This window comes from Neolamprologus brichardi, chromosome 1 (assembly GCF_056152115.1).
Source record: "Neolamprologus brichardi isolate AB-2024 chromosome 1, ASM5615211v1, whole genome shotgun sequence".
In the NCBI taxonomy this organism is placed as follows: Eukaryota; Metazoa; Chordata; class Actinopteri; order Cichliformes; family Cichlidae; genus Neolamprologus; species Neolamprologus brichardi.
In genome coordinates this window covers 35563211-35586496 of record NC_142104.1, presented here as the reverse complement: position 1 = coordinate 35586496, position 23286 = coordinate 35563211, and the positions used below count along the sequence as shown (strand labels likewise).

Below are 23286 nucleotides of genomic sequence, written 5' to 3'. Positions count from 1 at the left end.
TTCTTCTGCACGTGGAAACTGGACGATTTGTCTCCAGCTGTTTTTCACAGGAGGTTTTAGCTGGAAAACAGATCAAGAAGGCAGGATTACTAACAAGGTATAGGTAAGACAAATAGAGAGGTTTAAATGGTTAATTATTCATCTGATTTCACATTGATCAGTGTGTTTGATTTAAGTGGACTCGGTTACTGAATTTTCTGACAGCTCTTCTGGCAGTTCTTCCACTGACTGAATAAAGTAGGTCTTGAGTATATTTGCAGTTATAAGTCAGAGACTGTCTAAAATCTCTCCAAATAACAGAGCTATTACCACCAGCAAAAAATTATCCTACATACCGGTGTTGTGCCAAAAAGTGATTGCCTGCCACAAACTGATTTCCAATGTTTGCGTGTATTTTTTATGTGTAATATCTATGTTGGTAAATGACTTCGGTGAACAGCGTTTACAAAGGGGCTATATATGGAATTAAAAAATTATCTGTTTTTCAAGTATCTTTACAATTCTGTGTTATTGTACTTACATTATAACCAATCCGGTCCTTTATCCCCACTTTAAATATTTTTACAGAACTATTGTAATATTTGAGCCATTTCTGCTGTCCAACTACTTACAAAAGACATTTTTAATGTTAATTAGACTTTTTTTTTAACGGCATAAATAAAGGTTATATAAAAGTCACTGCCAAAGACTGACTGCGGCTTCTACCTTGTTACACTAATGTTGTTTGTAGCTCAATATGACTTTATGTCATCCATGAGGGATGCATTTGACATATGTTTCACATATTATAGCCCAACAAGTTACTTATAGCAATTTAAATACGAGCAATCAGTTTTTGGCAAATACCAGAAATCAGTTTTTGGCAGACAATCACTTTTTGGCACAACACCGGATCTTTTCTTAATGCTGTAATAAAAACTGTAAAATACTACTACTAATAATAATTCCTACATTCACGAGGAGCTCGTAAAGCGGCATGCGCATGGGACGAATGGTGCCTTCAGGAACGCCCTCATGTCATTCTCGCTAGCCAATGGGATCCAGCCTGGGAACAGGCGTTTCAACGTTGCGCTGCTTCCACAGCGGACTTGGACCCGTTTCTGCTGTTATGTGCTCCGAGTGAGTCAGAGATCATGTCTCTCCGTGTGTTAGAACTAATCTTCTTCTTCTACTTCGCCACTCATATTCCGATCACATTATTTATTGACTTACAAGCCCTGCTGCCGGAACACGTGTACCCCCAACCGGTGAGTTACTTTAAACACACACACACACACACACACACACACACACACACACACACACACACACACACACACACACACACACACACACACACACACACACATTTTCAGCTACAACTTCATGCACACTCTTCCCCTCCAGCTGAAGGACCTTCTGAAATGGTACGCAGCGGACTTCAAAGACCCCATGGTGCTGGACCCCCCGGAGTGGTTCAAGTCCTTTATTTTCTGCGAGGCTTTGCTTCAAACACCGTTTTTCCCCGTTGCAGCGTACGCTTTTCTGAAAGGTCAGTCAGACTTTACTAAAATCATCATAATAAGTCAAAGCTACTCACCCACCCAGCCAACCACGCACGCACTTTCTCAGGTCAGCTGCTCTCCTAGTAGGACACACGCGGGTCAAAGGCGACCTCTGTCGGCCTTTATGTTGCCTTATCATCAGACATCTACTGCCTCAAGTGTTTGTAACCAAACTGCAGCTCAGCCAGGGGCGTTTCCAGGAAATGACCAAGAACCAGTGAGGGTGGGCCCAGTGGGCAGGAGAAAATGTCACCCTGGCCACCACCGCACTGTATTATACACACAAATAATAAAGATGAAGGGAATTGAATTTTCTGTGCTTGTTGGAAACAAACAAAACGTCTGCATTGTCTTGGATGATTCACAGACTTGGCGTCACAGGTTTTCTGTCTTATGTCTTTTCTCCCGATCGCTCAAACAGGTGGTTGTAAGTGGATCCGGATTCCTGCCATTGTGTATTCCACACACGTGGCCACCACATTGATCCCAATCCTCACCCACATCCTCTTCTATCAGTTCCCTCTGAAACCCAATCCTGGTCCTCAAACTGTCCAGGAGCGCTGGTTGCTAGTCTCCATATATGCACCGTACCTGTTGGTACCCGTACTGCTCCTCCTCACCATGCTGATGTCCTCGACATACAACGCCTCCTCTAAGCCTGGGAACGCGTCAGCCAAGGCCAAGAAGAAGAACTGAAGTGCCACAAGACAATTTTATCTAATTTACTGTGATTTTAAGAGATCTTTTTCTACATTTGTGAATGTATGAACATGTATGTGCAAGTCTGTGTGAGTCACACCATTTATCAAGAAGAAACTGCCGTCGTGAACCATCTGAAACTGTCACTTTTAATGTTGACCTTTCAATAAAATCCATATTGTTGTGATTTCTGTTCTGATGTTTCTCTTTGGGTTTAGACATACCCCTATCTAAATGATCTAGCTTCTCTGTTTCAGGAGGCTGAAGCCCGTCCTTTGTAGTATATCTCTGCCTTCTACAGGAACATAAACCATTTTGGGGGTTTTTGTTTGGGTTTTTTGGTGGGGGTGGGGGTGCTTATTAAACCTCGTCTTCCTATTGGTGCTGTCAGAGAGTGCTAGTGTAAGATACAGGTACATCTGAAACTTCCAGTCAGGATGTTTGTTTTTGAACACTTAATAATTAGACAACAGATCATCTTCACTGGGAGTCTAATTGTGACTTTTAGCTATTTAAACATCCTTAATGAGAAATCTATACAAGTCCCCTTTGTTCAAGCCAAACACTCAGGAGCGGTGCATCACATGTAGATAAAGGGATAAGCTGTATTTGTTCGTGGAAATGCTTTGTCATCAAAGAGTTTAAACAAACTCTTGTTTTATCTCTTATATTGATTTTCTTGTCAGCTGTTGATCTTACAGTTGTTTTAAGTCGATTAAAAATGTGCTCTTTTGCCCACTGACCCTGCACATACATTTGAACATCTCCCGTATCACACTGTGTGGATACACTCAGCTACATAAAAGGCTCCACTAAGCGAACGTTTCTTTCAGTAATTCAAGTTGTTCTTATTATTCATCTTTTATGGCGTCTATTTGGCAGTGTTTTTACAGCGTACCTCCACGTCTTCCTGGAAGGGTGGAGGCTCTCCTTCACCTCCTTCACAGAAGCGATTCTGGGTGTGTGTGCCTTAGTTACAAAATACTTTTTTTTTTTTTAAAGTTGTTGCACAAGTTAAAATGTCCACTCAGCTTTGTCCTTTTACTGCTATTTTGCTGCTGACAAACGGTGGTTTTTCCCCTCTTTTAAATATATTTGCTGTCATATTGTATAGTCATATAGTTAGATGTTTAATTAACCCCCTTCACACACAACTTTTGTTGTTTAACTATTGTTAAAATATCCATTGTTTCACGTTTAAATAGGATATATGTCAAAAAATACTAATAAAATATATGAGCTACATAAGAATATCAACTAGAGTTAATCTAAACAGTGATCAAACATCGTTGATAAAATGCATCGTTTTATCGCTGTGAGTCTGATTTGCACGAACAAACAGTCCTAGACTACGGGGACTAACCTTTGCAGCGGAAGGAACGGTCTATGTTCGCCTCCGCGGACGGAGAGCCTATAAAAGGAAATACGGCACTAAGTTTCTGTATTGTTTAAGTCAACGGCAGAGTGGGAGGCTCTGCTGTATTTTGAGAAGTGACAGCACTGTACGGGGATTTAAATACTGTACAGTATATGTACAGGCAGACTTACAGTCGTTGCGTTTGGAAACAGATTTAATCGAAGGCGACAGTTCCTTCCAGAGGCAGCGTTAGCTGTCCTGTCAGACTCGACGACGAAGGAAACAACGAAGTGTTTTTGTTTATTTACACGGATGAAATTTATACTAACCGGGGAGACGTCTGTGTTTTTCCAAGAGCTCTTATGGACCTGGGTTTACTGTCGAAGAAGACAGATAAAAGGGACTAACAGTCCTGTGTTGATGTTTTACGCTAACATGGTCTGTGTATTAGCTCCCTGATGCTGGCTAGCTTCATAGGTTGCTACAGCTTGTATATTTTAGCTTGAGTCTGGATTTATTGTCAAGTATCGGGACAGGTATCCTTACGTTCTTATACTTCTTAGTATGTTCCTAGGCGCTGTGTACATGACGCTTCGTATAGCCAAAGGGCTATATCACTGTCAGGCTAACAGATAGCTCAGTGTCTGCATCTGCAAGATTGGCATCATGTAGACTGTCCCTCTGAACGGGTTCGGTGACCAGGACACGCAATGTGCGAGTGAGCGTCCTTAGAGTGCTTTGCAAAGCTGGATTGAAGCTACTGAACTAGGTGAACGAGAGACAGCTGGCACGGATATAGTTTAGCTCAGACTGAGTTAGCCATGCTTAAAGTCGTCCGTTGTGTGTGATATTGCAAACATCCCAGCCTGCTTGGAGGGCATGTGAATGCATCATGTCCTGGCTGCATCTCTTATTTATGCAATAACGCACACCAGAGCAGCCTGTCATGAAATAATTCCGCAGTGCAAGAAGCAGCAGCATCATCAGGACTCGGTCGATAGCTTGCCCTGGGATTTTTTTTCCTCTAAAGAGGACAGCGTCATCCAAGGAAAACCAACTGTGCCCAGCTGGACCATCGGCCCTTCACAATGGAAACTGTGGGAGATTTTGAGTACAGCAGAAAAGATCTGGTTGGACACGGAGCCTTTGCTGTGGTGTTCAAAGGAAGACACAGGAAGGTAAATAAATCAGTTGCACATTTGCATCCCCTCCTTTACTTCATCTTGCAGGGAAAGGGAGAGCGAGCAGACAACTCGTTTGGAAATCTGGGTCAGTCAGTAGAACTGGGGACTGCTGCTCTGCAGCACTATATCACCTTTTTTGCGGGGAAAGATATTTTCAAGCACTTTCATAACTAAACCCCTGCATCCTGGCTGATGTAATGTGGAGTCATGCTGTGACAGGTGATTATGGTGCTATTTCACCGGCCTGATGGGAGGTGCATGAGTGCTTTTAGGCTATTTCGTTCATTCATGATAGAGATGAGTCAGGCAGCTGTGAATGACTTGCTGACGTACTAAGGCAGGAGGGGTGCAGTGTTTTTCCTTTTGCCTTTTTAAGCAGAAGAGCTTTACTTATGTAAGAGCTGCACAACACTCATTCACACTGAACCACAGAGAGATCATTAAGCTCAGAAAGTGGATTAAATTGCTAACATTTCCCGGAGTGGGGCTTTCCGTGACAGAAGAAGCTTAGGATGGGGTGGGTTATATGTGTGGCAGAGATGCAGGCCATGACATCACGGTGGCCCAGTGCTACTGGTGTGAAACAGATGGTCCTGAATTCCTGAACTGAAGCTGCATCAGAGCATCCCCGGAGCCAAGCTTCTCTCTCACTGTGACAATCGATTACCAGCTCAGAGCCTGGAAACTCTGAAACATATGTGTCTGTGTAAACAATCCCTGTGTGTGGTCACATGCTTCCATGTCAGGTTAAAACTGACCTGGCATGTGATCAGTGTGTTTACTATTTTAGTCCCATCATCTGCACTCTGTTTAGCCTATTTATAGGATTGTGTGGGCTCACAGGCGCAGGACAGTTAGAGGCACCTGGATGCATCAGACCTAATGGATTGATTCATTCCTCGGGCGGTGTTGGATGTTGCATATGGTCTCATGTTGCACTGAAATATCAATTTATTATGCAGAGTCTGTTCACAGATAAGATAGACCGGGGGCTAGTTTGAGAAATGTCTTTTGGCTTCCGTGGGTAATTCCCCCTCGAACTTTGAAACAACAAATGTCGGAAAAGAAATAAATGTATTTGGTGTGAATATCACACTTATTCACTCTGTGTTTTATTCCTAGACTTTATATAAATGATGTAACCACTGTGACATCGCCCACTGGTTTTGGACTGCATTTAAGACCCTCAACATTGTCTCTGCTGCCCTGTTGTTGTTGTTTTTTTCAGATAGAAATGACCATATTTGGACTGTTGGGTGGAACGCTATGTTTTCAGCTATTGCTAGCAAGTCAATAGGAACAGTTCAGCTAGAGGTGACAGATATATGACTGCTGTATTTTTTGAGGCGAATGAATATAATATACATTTTACCAAATATGTTACCACTTTAGAAACTACCAAAATCAAATTCTTTCTGGTATTTAATGCAAAACAAGCACCGCCTCCTTTCAAAAATAAAGTGGTAGTTTTCCTCACCCAAAGTGGGTCTGTAGGGGAGGACTGTGCAAGTCAACGCTACTGGTCTGTATATAGATAAGACAGTGAGTCGTTTCCCTGATTTTTCTGGCCAAATGATAAACAAAGGTTCATTTTATTTTATGTGAAATACGACTTAAAATGTATAAAAAAATAAAATTAAGATTAAATTCTGTAAATCTGTAATTGCAGTTTTCCTTTGGGGGCATGCTGTGGGCGTGAACATTTTGATGCAAAATTGTTACATTTTAAAAATGTTTTCTTAACTTTTTATAATAATATAACAAATTATAATATTTTCTCAATGCAAGTTGTATTCTTTGAGACATGAATGGTAGAGATGTGTTCATAACCACTGGATTTAATTGACTGGATGTTGATCTACCCAATGTTTTCAGGACAAGGACGTTTTAAACTTTGTGTACAATGAGTGGCTCACATAAGCTATGAAGAGCGCCGCTCACAGTGCTCTGGTCCTACTTTCAGCTGTCCAGTCTCACCTTCAGCTATATCTGGTTGCAGTGTTATTGACTATAATCTCTTTGATGCTCACAGGTCTGTAATCAGCTGTGATTCATAAATGAGATAATGCTTTATCCTGGAAAACGAACACGTGCTTCTGTCGCTCTCAGCAGGGCAAATCTGGTGACTCCACCTTTTCATAACTCTTACGTGGCAATTAGCTGGGTTTGAGCAAATACATTTCCCTTTATATTGCACAATAAAGGCATCTTGATCCAAGAGCTCATCTGGAAACATGATATTGCTCTAACAGTCATCTGAGCGCCTCGTCACTGAGTGCAGAACCTTGCTGTCAGAAAGCCAGTTGACCCGGTGTCACTGGGACAGCTAAAGTTTCCTTCGTCCTTCACGAGAACTTGTCCACTGCAGAGCCAATTTTGCATGTGCTAGAAAAATCAGAGCCATATCAGTTTAATTTTGAAGTGTAAATTCACATCAATGATAAGATGTAACCCTAACCTTAGATTTTGGAGAAAAATAAAATCTAGAGTTTTTGATGTGTGGCAGAATGTTTAGCCAGATATCCATCATTGATGAGGACCTGGGAATCAGGGGGTTAAATTTGGCTGCTCTTGCCTTTAAAGCGGACTGATTAGATTGCTGTCTGTAAGTCTCATGCTGACTCATCTGCACGGTGTAGGGTATAAAATACACTTGTATGAATGTGTGTGACAGGGTGAATGAGTGCTCAGTGTAGAACACCATGCAAACATTCGGTCAGTTAGACAGAAGTTGATGTTAAAGATTCCCAGTGTGATTCGAAGACTTCTAGGGCATCCTGTAAACACAGATTGATATGACCTCACGTACATATTGCTATTGTGCTCAGACTGTCTGTTATCTCTCTTTCACCTCCACCTCCAGTCTTGATCTTACGTGATAAAGTCTGTTACCTTAGCGTGCCTCGTCTAAAACCGAGGCAGTGTTTGCTAAGGCTGAATAATAAAACACTCTGGTAGAGCTTTAACACACTAAATCCCACATGTGTGTTTCTGTTGGGCTGTCTCCAAGGTACAGTGGGGCAAAAAAGTATTTAGTCAGCCACCGATTGTGCAAGTTCCCCCACTTAAAATGATGACAGAGGTCAGTAATTTGCACCAGAGGTACACTTCAACTGTGAGAGACAGAATGTGAAAAAAAAATCCATGAATTCACATGGTAGGATTTGTAAAGAATTTATTCGTAAATCAGGGTGGAAAATAAGTATCTGGTCACCTCAAACAAGGAAAATCCCTGGCTCTCACAGACCTGTAACGTCTTCTGTAAGAAGCTTTTCTGTCCCCCACTCGTTACCTGTATGAATGGCACCTGTTTGACCTCATCATCTGTATAAAAGACACCTGTCCACAGCCTCAACCAGTCAGACTCCAAACTCCGCCATGGCCAAGACCAAAGAGCTTTCGAAGGACACCAGGAAAAGAATTGTAGACCTGCACCAGACTGGGAAGAGTGAATCTACAATAGGCAAGCAGCTTGGTGTGAAAAAATCAACTGTGGGAGCAATCATCAGAAAATGGAAGACATACAAGACTACTGATAATCTCCCTCGATCTGGGGCTCCACGCAAGATCTCATCCCGTGGGGTCAAAACGATCATGAGAACGGTGAGCAAAGATCCCAGAACCACACGGGGGGACCTGGTGAATGACCTGCAGAGAGCTGGGACCAAAGTAACAAAGGTCACCATCAGTAACACACTACAACGGCAGGGAATCAAATCCCGCAGTGCCAGACGTGTTCCGCTGCTGAAGCCAGTGCATGTCCAGGCCCGTCTGAAGTTTGCCAGAGAGCACATGGATGATACAGCAGAGGATTGGGAGAATGTCATGTGGTCAGATGAAACCAAAGTAGAACTTTTTGGTATAAACTCAACTCGTCGTGTTTGGAGGAAGAAGAATACTGAGTTGCATCCCAAGAACACCATACCTACTGTGAAGCATGGGGGTGGAAACATCATGCTATGGGGCTGTTTTTCTGCCAAGGGGACAGGACGACTGATCCGTGTTAAGGACAGAATGAATGGGGCCAAGTATCGTGAGATTTTGAGCCAAAACCTCCTTCCATCAGTGAGAACTTTGAAGATGAAACGAGGCTGGGTCTTCCAACATGACAATGATCCAAAACACACCGCCCGGGCAACAAAGGAGTGGCTCCGTAAGAAGCATTTGAAAGTCCTGGAGTGGCCTAGCCAGTCTCCAGACCTCAACCCCATAGAAAATCTGTGGCGGGAGTTGAAAGTCCGTGTTGCTCGGCGACAGCCCCAAAACATCACTGCTCTTGAGAAGATCTGCATGGAGGAATGGGCCAAAATACCAGCTACTGTGTGTGCAAACCTGGTAAAGACCTATAGTAAACGTTTGACCTCTGTTATTGCCAACAAAGGTTATGTTACAAAGTATTGAGTTGTATTTTTGTTATTGACCAAATACTTATTTTCCACCCTGATTTACAAATAAATTCTTTACAAATCCTACCATGTGAATTCATGGATTTTTTTTTCACATTCTGTCTCTCACAGTTGAAGTGTACCTCTGGTGCAAATTACTGACCTCTGTCATCATTTTAAGTGGGGGAACTTGCACAATCGGTGGCTGACTAAATACTTTTTTGCCCCACTGTGTATTGGTCACAATACCAGTTGGTCAGGATGTTACGGGTTTCAGGTCAACAAAAATACTTCCTGAGTGAAAGGATGGTTGCCTCTAGCCACAACTAACTCATGCACTCTCTCTATTGGTTTGAAGTGGTCAGCCTGCAGCGTCAAGGAGCTGAAAGCCTCAAGAGGAAACGTATGAGTGGCAGCATTAAAAATTCAATCTGAACTGTTGTGCAGGAACATCCTTGTTAACTTCTCACGTGATCTGTTTCCTCTTGTGTTGTGTAGAAGACTGATTGGGAGGTGGCCATCAAAAGCATTAACAAGAAGAACCTGTCCAAGTCCCAGATCCTTCTTGGGAAGGAAATCAAAATCTTGAAGGTGAGCATGACCCTGAATTTAATTCCCTCCTTTTTTCCTCTTTACTGGAGTCGACTTGACTTGAGCGTGCACCTTATAAAATCCAGCCCAGATAGAAACATGAATGAAAGTGACCCGATTAACTTCCGTAGGCTAGTTGATGCTCCTGCTAATGTTTTTCACTTTCTGCTCTTTTTGCTCAGGAGCTGCAGCATGAAAACATCGTGGCACTTTATGATGTCCAGGTAAGTTTGGGAATCTTTTAAAGTAATGTATGTCTTTAGTGTTTGATTTAATTTTAGTACGCAGCTTCTTTAACTAATGTTTCATCGTTTGTTTGTGTCTGAGAGGATGAGCTTCTAAAGTCTGTGGTAGAAAAACTGAAATTTTCAAAATGAACCATCATCCAAAAAGATCAGCAAGCGTAAGAATATGTTCAGCTAGCCGAACCTGGGATTGGCTATGGTTCAATGCACAGACAGTAGAGGTGGGAATCACCATACATCCCACGATACGATATTATTGCAATTTTTAAAAATATTTTGCGATATTCAGATTCTGTACATAAAGGTAAACTTTATCAATATTCATTTTCTCTAATATCAAAGTCTCACACTCAGTCTTTCTATCATTTCAGTTTTATTGTTGACAAACTGAACGGTTTGTATTACAGTCTAGTCCAACTTAACTGAATCAACCATCTGGTACAATTATAGCTATTCTGAACTATGCAGTTTATGAAAACTATGCAGCCCCTTCAGCAACTGAAGAATTTGAAAGTAAATTAAAACAAAATATAATTTTACATTAAATAAAAAAGTTTTAAACTTAATTAAAATAAAACATGTCTTAAATTAAAATAAGTAAACTGTCATGTTTAAAACAAGTTAAACACATTTGGACAGTGAAGGAATGTCAGGATTCTTGCTCAGAAAAAGGATCAACATGCTCTGAAGTCAGAGCACAAAAACCTTTTTTGTAACAAAATATCGATTTCTGCTGTCCCTGTATCGATACATTATTAGCAAACAAAATATCACAATGCTACACAGTATCCATTTTTCCCCACCCCTAACAGACAGTATGTGAAAGCTGGATGAAGCCATATTAAAGTTACACATTGGTTTGCTGTTATTTCAAGCTGCCAGTTTGGCATTTTGTCCACACGTTTAAACGGATGTGATTGAATGATATTGTAGAGGTGCAGATTATCAGGCTGCACTGGCAGTATACTTATCCATTGGTGAGTTAGAAATGAACATTTGTTAGCATGTTATGGACATAATTCAAATGTATGTTGCTAAATAATGTGAAAGTAAAATGTAAATATATCCTCAAACATCTGCAGTTGTTGTGATTGTGAGATCAGCAGCAACTATCTCTGACAGCTATGATAACATGTTATATGAATTTCAAAAAAGAAATGATAATGTTGTTGTTCAGTGACACATATAACATGAGTCATGGACACTTAGGATGATGAACGGGTGACACTAAACTGTGACGATGCCGTAGATCTTTTGTGCCAACGAGATCTCGCACACACACGCTGTCCTGGTTATCACACCGCTATCTTAATCACTTTATTTAGGATTTCTGAGTATTAAGAGCTGAGCAGCAGCTTGTCTTCTTAATCTGATAACTTTGGCACAACTAGTCAGAATTTATCTTAGTGAAGGGATCATTAAATGTTTAAATAAATAAAAATACTTTGGTTATTATTTTATTGCATTAGTCACTTGGTCTTGTTGTTTTGCTGTACATAGGCGTTCCTAGATGGGAATATCGATGACAAACTTAGAGGCAGCTGAATATTGTTACAAAGTATATGTGGTTTTTGTGCATCCACAAACATGTTTGCGGGCGTACATGCGCCGGCGTACGCCCTCGGCCTCGCTACTGCCACAGATGCAGTTTCTGCTGGAAACGCCGAGTCTGTGGGTAAACTCGTCTGTGTTTCTAGACATGAGTGAACTCAAGCAAAACGCCTAGTGAGGGTGAAAAATCAGATTCTGAACTCGCCTGCTTTACTCTGATTTCAGCTGTTGGCATTAACAAAGCAGCTCAAGTTCACAAACTAAGCCTGTTAACCTCCTTAAATGTGTCAAAGTGCATTAGTATTATATGATGGTGTTAAAACCGTTAACTCTGACAAACACAATAAAAGCTTCCAGAATTCCTGAATACAATCTGGCGGCCATGTGACTAATAACCCAGAGTGCTTTGCAGTTACAGTTAAGTCAGTCTGTCATTTTGGCCTTTTCTACGGCTCACATGCACATCGAGCTAGATGTGAAAATGCTGTTATAAGAGTAGATCACAGCACCACAACAAAATAGTCGTAATATGTTGCAGTCTAATTAGTAGAAAAGTGTTTTAATCTGAATCTGAAAGGCCAACCGTCAGTGCAGTCAGTCTGCTGCTGAGCTGCCCATGTTCACGTTAGGAGCAACACAAAAACGTTAGCTTACTTGTGTAACCCCGGTTCTCAGAGTAGCATGAGTGCAATGTCTCACTATTGGATGCGCCTCCCTGCATATTCCTCAAAAGCATTTATCTCATTCCGCCAATCCTGATTGGCTGGTGAAGGCGACGGCCATGTCGGGCAGATCCATCCACCCTTAACTAGCTTGCGCTATTACACGGTTGTTATTCAAAAACCTCTTCTCGCTTCGGAGCAAATCTTAAACTTAGCTAGCTAGCTTAACTGTCCACAGACAGGAGTGTTAGCTGTTTCCCGTCGCCAGGCGCTTGCTACCTTTGCTCACCTCTCCTGAACCCGGATCTTCACCACAGATTGGGCATCATACTCCGGTTAGATCCCCTTTAGACCCAACAATTATACATTCATTGTTAGTTAGTGGTGCCATAGAACCAAATGCGCCAGAGCTTATATTATATTTTTACATGCTGTGGAGCCATTTTTGGGAGCATTTCAAGTTGCTATACATCAATACAACCATTATAGCCCAAATTCTAATAATATGTCTGCATTAAGTGCATAGTAATTACATAAATTGCAAAAAGGTGCAATAAACTACAAAAAAATTGAAAATCGTTTTTGTTTTTTTAACATATATTTCTATCCATCCATCCATCCATCCATTCGCTTCCGCTTATCCTTTTCAGGGTCGCGGGGGGCGCTGGAGCCTATCCCAGCTGTCATAGGGCGAGAGGCGGGGTACACCCTGGACAGGTCGCCAGTCTGTTGCAGGGCCAACACACAGGGACAGACAACCATTCGCACTCACATCCATTCGCACATTCATACCTAGTGGCAATTTGGATTACCCACAAGCTGCATGTCTTTGGACGGTGGGAGGAAGCCGGAGTACCCGGAGGGAACCCACGCAAACACGGGGAGAACATGCAAACTCCACACAGAAAGACCCCGGCCTGATGTTGGAATTGAACTCAGGACCTTCTTGCTGTGCGGCGACAGTGCTAACCACCGTGCCACATATATTTCTAGTTAGAGAAATTTAAGAGGCTTATCCCTCAAAACTGTAAATACAAAAAAGTTGCACAAAATAGTTTCCCACCACAGGAAATGTATTTTGAGTGTTTTCATAGTTTTATTTTTGAAATACACCAATTTTTATACACTGCAGGAAAAACGAAAATAAATATTACAATGCAAATTTGCAAAAAAGCAGCATATGCATCAAAATAAACTATTTCCAGCAGTGCAATATGAGTCCTAAGCATCCCAGAAACGACACAGAAAGTCATAAAGTCAAAGTTAAAAACACCAGTATAGGCTCACGAGGCCCTGATGGTAAAAAAAAAAACTACATTTCTGCAAAATTATGTCACTTCCGGTTTCGGGCAGGTCATGGCGGACATGCATAGTTCGCGCTGATGGACAAGGAAGTGTTACGAACAGCTGATCGGATCGGCAAAGCGTGTTTCTGGAATATTATGTTTTTGTTGCTGCAAGTGCTTTTTATGCAGTTTTTGCAAAGCTATATGTGGAAGGAAACTGTGACCTAGATCAAGCTGATGGCATAAGATGTAAGTACAACTCCTCCGGTTTCATATGCAAAAAAAACTTATTGCGCTAGCTCACGTGGTTGCAGAGCTACCGGGATTTAAAAATAGTTATGCAAAACGGATTAAGGAAATGTACTGTTTATATGATTGGGGAAACCTGCTGTCAGCTGAGACTGAAGAAGAAGTCATGTAGAAAACACTACGTCCAGGACGGGATCAGCGTTTGTGGATTTCCTGGATGAGCGTGCGTCGAGACCGGAGTCAGGAGAGCCTTTGATTGTATTTTTCAAAGCTGTCTGTCTGTAGTGTTTAGCAGTGGTTGAGCCGTAGATAATGTTGTGATGCATTAATGATGGAGTTAGTTTCCTACACAGAGACCGTTGTTCACTGATTTTGGGTGTGAGAGAGGCTGTGCTGCATTTACTCCACACATGTTAAACAAATGTTTGATTTTGAATTTTTTAAAGGCAGAAAATTACTATCATGAATAAATGACGCGTTTTACTCCACTTTGCTGATGTCTGTCACAAGGTGAGCACACAGTAGATGGTTCTGACAAGCATGCTGAAAAATTTGTTCTTCAAACTGCTATGTTGTTTATATCCTCTGTTATATTGGTTCATATCAGCAAGCAGTAAAAAGGTTTTGTTTAGATGTCCAGAATTGGCTGAAATACCATAAATACTAATTTACCACTTCGAATGTGATGGTGAAGCACATCCCACATAGCAATGGTACTTCCTGTGTTTGCGTAAGCCTCCCTCTGGGATCCTGCTGGTCAGCCTTTCCACCGTTCCACTCCTCCCACCATGTCCTCATCCCTTCATCACCCGTCCACTCTCCTGCTGATGTAATAGATCTCTTCCACAAGCAAGTGGAAGCCATTAGTCAGGGTGCGTTTCCAGCAGGGATGAGATGTTCAAGTTTCTGAGTTTCATATTCAAATTGAATCAGGTGTTTGGGGGAGAAATGGTTACATCATGAGAAAATAAGAGACTCACATAAAAGAGAAGGCACACAAAAAGTCGAGGTTGGTAGAGGTCAGTGAAATTATGAGATCATCCCACTGATACTTGACTTTAGTGTCCAAATCTGTTTATCATACTGACAGAATCAGGGTTTAAAGATCCCAAACCCAACAGGATGTTTTTGGCATGAGATGAGATGCTGCTGCTGTTTTTGGCTTAAAAGCATTTTAGTCACTCCAAGCACTCTTTCAGTTGTGTGGTTGCAGTTCCTTCGTACTCGTACACTTTCGTACACTTGCATGTCTGAGATGGTCACCAAGCTTTGCCTGTCACAGCTTCAGGCACAGTGTCTCCGTGTCCTTTCTTAGCAGCTGCATCTTTTTTACTGTCTCTTTAGTGTTCCCTGTGCTAGCACAACAATGCTGTGTGGCTCCCTTGGCGGTTATCAATAATGTCTGGTGTATTACAAGCCTGGCAGATGTCACTTCCCATTATTTATACGTGATATATATTTCACTTTACCCCCCCAGCTCCCCCAGTTGACCTGTTCCCAGCTCTGTTAGCTGTTGTTTGAAGCATGTGTTGTATGTATGGGCTTAACAGGAAGTGTAACCCAAACCAACTTGTGCAACCGTCCTAGCCTCTGTATTAGGAATTGCATGGAGCAGAGATTTTCTGCTTCTTATGGTTCCACTACCTTAATATTTCATCCCAAGCCCACAAAGCAAACTGGCAACAAAGCTGGTTTTACATTACTGTGGCAATCCTGTATGAGCTGCAGAAATTGTCAGTGATAACAGTACACACAGTAACCTACTGCTTTTTTCAGTAGGGTCATTTGGAAAATGCTCGATGGTCAGTGGAAATGAAGATGTGGAGATGAAGCGATTCTAGCTCACAGTATAGGTGGCTGTTTGTGTTCACACTGCTTTGGATCTTTATGAGCACCATATAGATCATGTGCTTGTTACTACACACTTAGTAGAACTGCTTACATCCCTGTGTATGTTACATTTGTTCGCTCAGCATCCACACTTTGACGAGGGACTATATTAACGTACACCATGGCATCTCAGCACTTCTCGTGCTAGTTGCTGATGGCACAGAACAGTCACATGTTTTTCTCTGCTGATTTTTATGGCGTTATTTTTGTGCCACTATTCTGAGCGCACGTAAAAAAAAGTTTGCAGGTGCAAGTGTTGCATTTTGAGGAGAAATTTATTTTGAGCAAAGAAAAGCTAAATTTGAGTGAACAAAATTCATTGCTGCGTGCAAAAATGTATTTCAGTGTTTGCTGTTATCCACACACAACAGCAGCTCCTCTCGCTCAGTTTTTGCATTTGCGCTTGCTCGCAATGTGTTGCTCGCGCTCTCAACATTTCTGCCCGTGCACGCTCAACTCTTTCTCTACACCGTTATATTTGTGCCACAAAACCAGCCAATCACAGACTTGGATGCGAAAAAATCTGATTGGCTGTTCTGGTCTCCAATCAGCTCGAAATGACGAATTGCAATATCCCAGAATCCATTTCATCCAAAACTCAAACGAGGCAGTGGTGGAGGAACACAGAGTGGCGGAGTTTGAAATATTACAAAATAAACTTTTAAGATATTTTCATGCGAGAATGTTTCTGTGTAAACTTCAAATATCTGCTCGATTCATCAAGACATCACATATTTGCATAAGTGCTCTGACGTTTTCAGAGATAACATAGAATCTAAATAAACTTCTTCTACATATCTTTGGAAAACCTCTACATACACTAGAGTGTGCTAGCTTTTTAGGATGCAGTGAGTCACAGATGCACCAGCGGCCTCTCAGAATAGCTGTGTGTTGACAGAAGGCCGTGTAGCTGGATGTAGGAGTCTGCACCTCTGAAAGATTGCAGGTCCTTGGGACCAGAGCTGTAGTTTGGAGGAGCTCTGTTCATTTGCTGTGTTTAATGACAGCCTCGAGCACACAGCTGATTGGCTTACAGTCCTTGTCCTCTGCACTGTTGATGTCAAGCATTCTGCAGCAGCCTGAGGTAGCCTGCTCTAATTATAAGGTGTCCCGTGTCAGGCTCCTGGTTCCTTCTCCTCTCTAACGCTGCCGCCACCACAGATTTGCTATTTGGATTCTTATCAATTGGAAGAGATTTGATGGATGGATGCATAAAAATGGCTGATTTCATGGTTTCACTGAATTCCTTCTCGTCAAATGGGAAACAAGACGACTCAGAGAAAATGTGCTCAGTCAGCAAAAAGTTGATTGTTGATGTCCAACTGAGTAATTCCTGCCTCCTGACAAAGATTTGAATTTTGTTATTGAAAGTTCTACAAAAGGCTAATAACTGGACACTAGGGCTGCCACGATTAGTCAACTAGTCACGATTACGTCGACTATCAAAATCGTCGACGACTGATTTAATAGTCGACGCGTCGTTTGAAGCTTTGTAAGATCCCAAAAGTCGCAGGAATAAGTAGTAGGATTTAAGAGTGTAATAACGGACTGAAACAGAAGATGGCAGCACTGCATGTACAAGGATGCCAGCTGCCGTTAAACCCCGAAGAAGAAGCAGCTGTGTCCCAGAATTCATAGCTCAGCCCAGCTCAGTTTCCAACAATGGCGGCAGCTAGTTAGTTTTAATATTACTCTTATTATTCTTTCTGGGTCACAAAATAAACGTTTAACATATTTTCAGGCGAGAATGTAGCTGTGTAAACCTCAAATATCTGCTCAGTTTATCAAGACACCACATATTTTCAAAAGCGCTCCGACGTTTTCGGAGACGTCTGTTAGCCACTAGCTCGATAGCTAGCCGGGGGCTAGGCTAACTAGAGCCGCGAGAACACCGGACTCCCGGCTAATCGTTTTCAAACCCACCGCCGTCTTTCACTACTCAGGTTAAACATGATATATAAGTCACTTAGATAACTTAAAAATGTTATTGTTTGGCTTTTTTTAGTATTTTATTTGTTCCTGAGTAAATCGGTTTGAATGAGATTAAAGTTATAGTTTTTACACAGCTGAATAAACGTCAAGCAGACAGCTGATTATCAGAAGTGTGAGATGCTCAAGAATTTACTCCGGTGTCCTGTTATATTTTAGATAGCAAGGAGTTTATTAAACTTCACCGAAACAATCTGCAAATGTCATTAAAATTTAATAAACTATCATCTTGTCTTTATTTTTAGTTAGCACATACCTTAAACACTTAAAGCTGTAAGCTAATGATAGTTATATAAGAGCAGATGCTGCTGGTGCAATAAGCTGTACGTTTTACGTCCAATGGATGATGATCTGATTAGTCGACTAATCGCAAAAATAATCGGTGACTAGTCGACTATCAAAATAATCGTTTGTGGCAGCCCTACTGGACACTGAGCAGATCAACATGATTAAAGCAGGACAGGTTTTGACTGGTGTCAAACAGAGGAAGACAGGTTTTTGGTTATTGAGAAAGCTGCTCCTAAGAACGTTGTGTGCTTGTTCAAGGAGGCTCCCTCCAGCCTGACATGTGTAAAAACATCTGGCATAGGGGCTGTTTTAAGGAGCAAGAGGCACATTTCCTCTTAGCTGCAGTTTTAGAGCTCGTTCGAGTTTTCCTAGAAAATCGTCCTGTGTCTACATTCCTTTTACACAGCTTTGCTTTCCAGACATTTAACTGGGTAGAAGATCAGAGGAAATCACTGTGACTGCTCATTGGAGCACACAAACATATGCCCAGTCATCTGCTCAGAACATGTACATGTGTCTGTTTAATCACCACGTAAGCATGAGCGCACACAGTCACATGATGTTCAGTACACATGTTGCATAAGAAGCTGACTGAAGCCAAGAAATACAAGCCTGTGAAACTGTCACTGTGTGTCAGACTGTCTTAATAAAAGTGTATCATTGGTGTTTTTGTTGCACATGCACTGACCTGTTGCAGTCAAGTGTATATTGATGTATGAGTGAACTGGCATATCTGTGTAATGACGCGATGTACAGTTTCTCTTCCTGTGAAATGATAAACATCCTGTCCTGTATCTGTGACTGAGCAGCTGTGATGGTCAACAAGTGATCCTGAGTTATTGTGTTAAACACATCATTAGTTGTTTTTTTGTTTTGCTCCCTGCTGTCACTTACACAAGCCATCTGTCGCGTTGTTGGTCAAACGTAGGCTTTTCTCAGAGCTGGCTTCCCTTGAATTATTCCAGTCTTTGTGAAGAACTAGTCTCTGACCTCCCCATTCACCGTGCACCCCTGCCCTCTTTGGTTTGACCTTTCCCCATCCCCCATATCGTTACATAACCGTGCACTCCTGGAGTTGGCGTGATGTAATAGAGGAACAGCTAACCAGGCAGTATCTTGTTTTGCCTCACATTGACTCATTGCAGTCCAAAGTATTTTTGCATTCATGTGAATGTGCTCAGCGCCCGTGTATTGTGTTGTCAGTTATCATGCGAAGCAGCCAGCCAACTGAGTTGCTTGCGACACGGCTTCTCAGTGCTATGTGCGTGTGACATGGCTATGATGCGAGAGGCAGAGAGTCTATTTATGTCATAGTTGTTTTGGAAATTTTGTGCTGGAAGGCGATGTTTTGGAGCCCAGCCCAATCCACCCATCAAAATCCAAAGTTCACCAGTGCTTACATCAGAAGCAGCCAGTGTGTGTGTGAACGGTACGTTCTAGAAATCATTTGTAAATGGTCAGAGATTGTCACTTTTATAACTGTGAGCTGCTACTTCCTCTAAGCTCTCACAGACAGAGGCTGCCCTTTGTGCAGTCGTCACCACCTGCCTCTTGAAATTCATGTTGTTTCTTACCAATGGGCAACGCGCCGAAACCGAAGCAACTGCTGCAGCCAGAGATGGTAACATGTGAAGGGCCCAAACCGTCATGCTGTTTAACCTCTGCTTTCTGTGGATGCTCAAACTTGTGTTTGTGTGAGTGCTATTTAGCCATGTCTGCTTCATAACTAACCTCAGTGTCTCTGAGGTTAGTTGTGAAGTGGGCTTTGTGATGTGACTCTTCTTTCACTTCCCCCTCTTCAAGATTACGGCCACATTATGTAATCCCTCCTACTCTACACACCAAGAATGGATTCGGCTGTCCCATCTCCCTCCAACAGGTGAAATCATTGGTATGGAGTTGGAAAGGATTACTTAAGAGCTACCTAGAAGACATAAAAAACCAAAGCCATTTATGTCGGGGTCACACACATCAGCTGACTTACATGGTGTCACCGTGCTACAGCGAGTAGTTGTGTGGCTAGATAAGCTGAGTGAATCTCATGAAATGCTAGGGAAGAGTTTGTGCGTGTGGTGCACTAAAGTTATGTTTTGACTGAGCCTCAGGGCCTGATCTGTGTTTAGATGAATTTGATACATTGGCTCTAAAGAACATAACATATAAGACGCCACAACGTTGAATTAAAATGTTGTTACTTACGAAGGACAAACAGAAACAAAAAGATGGGTGCCCATATGGCTAAACAAACAAAAGAGGAGGAAAACCCAGAGTCGACCACACAGTGGGTCATTGGACTGAGGCTGCTCCTCTAAACTAGTTTAGGTAAACCAAACTAATGTAAACCAAACTGAAAACAGGAGTGCTGGTAACCGTCAACTCATCCTGTACTTGATAAACTAAGCTAACAGCAACAGAAAGATAAAGCCGCTGCTGATGGAGGTCAGTGGGAACGACCACAGTCTTCTCATGTGGTTAGGCTTCAAATTCAAATTCCAATTTTATTTGTCACACACACACAACCATACACAGTATGACATGGGGGTGAAAAAAAATGACAGAAAAAACGTTTTACAGTATTTACAATTTACAGGTTACTACAAAATTTACAAATTAACTTAGAAATTTACAGTAAAAATGTGCAAATAGCAGAAAGAGATTATCAAGATTATAAATTATAGGAATTATAGGAAATGTGTGGTGGTGCGTGTGGTGATGTGATGTGTGGGAGAGTCCAGTCCTACACCTGGTTCAGGGCCTAAATAGCCTGGGGGAAGAAGCTCCTCCTCATTCTCTCTGTTTTGGCCTTAAGGGAGCGGAAGCGCTTCCCAGACCTCAACAGTGAGAAGAGTCCATTGTTGGGATGGGAGAGGTCCATCGTAATCTTCCTAGCTTTGGTCTTGCACCGCTTGGTGTAGATGGACAGCAGGTCAGGGAGCTCTGATTGAATGATGCGTTCGGCCGAGCGCACCACTCTTTGCAGATCTCGTCTGGCCTGATTGGTGCTGTTCCCAAACCAGGTGCAGATGTTTGCCGTCAGGACGCTCTCGATGGTGCAGCAGTAGAAGTTCTTGAGCACCTTCAGTGGCAGATGGAAGTCTCTAAGTCTTCTGAGGAAGAAGAGACACTGACGGGCTTCGGTGAAATGTTCGTGTATTGTAGACCAATAGAAACCAATGTGTCTCTACTGTAGCGAATTTGTGTGCTTTGCATGATGCCCATGCAAGATTATGGCAGATATAGCAAAAAGTGACGAAAAACTGCAAAAAGTGGAGAAGTTGGGGCAGAGCATCCAGCACCAACCAATCGGCACTAAGAATAAGTCAGTGAGAGCGCAGGTTAATAAGAGCAATGCACTGGGGTCACATGATCAAAGGATGAAACAGTGCAGAGACTTACAGATGATTTTAATCATTGGAAGCTACTAAACAGAAGCGCCATCGTGCAAATATAATCATTTCACCCGTTCATCTCAGTTATGTCCACTAATTAGTTTCCATAGTCGCCCCTTTACTTTCATCTGCCGCTCGTGTGTGACGTCAGCAGCTTGGCAACGGGTCAGAATTTCCCTCAGAAGTTGGCAACAACGTTTTCTCAGTTTCCAAGTGGAGTGGGCATTCTGGTGAACGTTCCCATTCAGAAAGATGTTGTAGATTATTCTAACATCACATGCATGCATAGTAAGATGGAAGTAATAAAAACACAGGTTCAGAAAAAGCCAGGTCTGTTATAAATATCATCCGCAAGTAGTTTGGGTACGTTGTGTTTTCTCCAGTGGCTGTTTTGTCGTGTGTTTGGCGCTGACAGCTGCTGCAGGATAAATGGCTGCTGTAACAGATTCTGTCTCCTCTTTTCCAGGAAACGCCCAACTTTGTTTTCCTGGTCATGGAGGTAAGTATAGAAACATGACACTGTAGATAGTTGGAACATATGTGTTTTTTAAACCGAGTAATGATTTATGGGCAGATGTCAACATGTGCTCTTTCCCTCTGTGCTGGCGTAGGCTTCACTCTGTTTTGTTGTTGCTGCCTGTTTTCTTCAAAACTTTTTTTTCTCTTAACCTCCTGATGACCTCACTCTGTACACGGTCTCCAACTCTCTGCACTTGTGTTGCAACACTCGGCTGGGTGCAGGAAAACAAACCATCTCAGGGTTCTCGCTGTCAACAAGCCTCTTTTCTAAGAATCAGATCTGCCTTGGCTTAAGATCTTGTTTTGGAGTTTTTAGGACATTATATTGTTAGAAAAGTGATTTTGTTTGTCCTACAGCGAGGTTGCATTACTCCGAGGATGTTGACATAACAGTTTTGTCATCCATTTTCTTCCGCTTATCCGGGGCCGGGTCGCGGGGGCAGCAGCCCAAGCAGAGAAGCCCAGACCGTCCTCTCTTTGCTAATTAATTCTTATGAATATATTTCCAACTTCCATCCTTAAGAAGGAATAAGCACCACCGAATCATCAGGCCCTCGCTGGAATGTTAAGTATGAACTTGCCCTGGCCAGATTGGAGCTGTGCCCTCATGTTTTGTTTGGGTGGAGAAACCTCGTCTTGTTCTGGTATTGGAAACATTAACCATAGGCCCCAAGCAAATGTGCCAGATGCAGTCCCAATGAAGAGAGCATTGTATTCATCGAACCCCGAGTCTGGAGGGGATAATATAAACAGAGAAGTTGTTAGAACACTGAATATTTCTTTGTTCATTCAGTAGCAGACATATCTTTGAAAACTGCTCTGGTATATTCATATTAGTGTTTTTGTTTGTCTCTTAAAAGACCTGCCTACACAGATGAAACAAATAAAAGCATCTGTTTCAGCGATACAGGCGACATGTCTGATGCTCAAATGAACAAATAAAGTTCTACAGTTTGAAGTTTGAATGTCAACTGACCAAAATCTACGAGTCTCTCTATAGAGTTGGTTTGTGATATGTTTACCTTCATTAGCACATGGTGCTTGCTGTTGTTACACTAAAGCATTTGAGTGCATATTTTAGATGTTTTTAAACCCAGGCTTCAGTTGTTAGTAGGGCTGTGCGATATGACCAAAATCTCATATCCCGATATAAAACATCTATCGTCCGATAACGATATAAATCACAAAAATGTAACATTTTCTGTAAAGTCTGTGAATCTCGGGCAGCTCGACTTGCGTGAAGTGTTTCCAGCTGCGCGTCATGTAGCTGGAGTCGAGTGTTTTAACCGATGCATGAAACGATACATTTTTAGACATAAGTTGTAACGGCGCCGTTTTCTTTGTATTTATTACACGGCGTGCTGCGGGGAAAAGCCTGTTCTAACGTTTGAGTCTAAGGTTTATTTTTTAGCACCTGGCGGCTCTTTTTTACTTCTCATCCGTAAATAATCTGCTCTT

General features: G+C 42.1%; 2 protein-coding genes across 2 annotated transcripts in view; both read left to right on the top strand.

The window, feature by feature from the left end:
* The first annotated feature begins 1054 nt into the window (after positions 1 to 1054).
* tmem97 (transmembrane protein 97) lies at positions 1055 to 2430 on the top strand. The gene is made up of 3 exons (XM_035911372.2): positions 1055 to 1247; positions 1387 to 1531; positions 1966 to 2430. The coding sequence occupies exons 1-3, from the start codon at positions 1134 to 1136 to the stop codon at positions 2238 to 2240; spliced, it is 534 nt and encodes a 177-aa protein (XP_035767265.1). The 5' UTR covers positions 1055 to 1133; the 3' UTR covers positions 2241 to 2430.
* A 1221-nt stretch (positions 2431 to 3651) lies between these two features.
* Positions 3652 to 23286, top strand: part of ulk2 (unc-51 like autophagy activating kinase 2) — a 43925-nt gene continuing 24290 nt past the window's right edge. Inside the window, exons 1-4 of the mRNA XM_087841403.1 lie at positions 3652 to 4778; positions 9668 to 9760; positions 9943 to 9984; positions 21776 to 21808. Of these exons, the coding sequence (XP_087697529.1) occupies positions 4689 to 4778; positions 9668 to 9760; positions 9943 to 9984; positions 21776 to 21808 (258 nt within the window). The 5' untranslated portion in view covers positions 3652 to 4688. The remainder of the gene's footprint in view (positions 4779 to 9667; positions 9761 to 9942; positions 9985 to 21775; positions 21809 to 23286) is intronic.

Coding starts and splice junctions, on each gene's coding strand:
- tmem97 (XM_035911372.2), top strand. CDS start 1,134: ATGTCTCTCCGTGTGTTAGAACTAATCTTCTTCTTCTACTTCGCCACT. Junction 1,248..1,386: donor AACACGTGTACCCCCAACCG/GTGAGTTACTTT, acceptor CTTCCCCTCCAG/CTGAAGGACCTTCTGAAATG. Junction 1,532..1,965: donor AGCGTACGCTTTTCTGAAAG/GTCAGTCAGACT, acceptor TCGCTCAAACAG/GTGGTTGTAAGTGGATCCGG.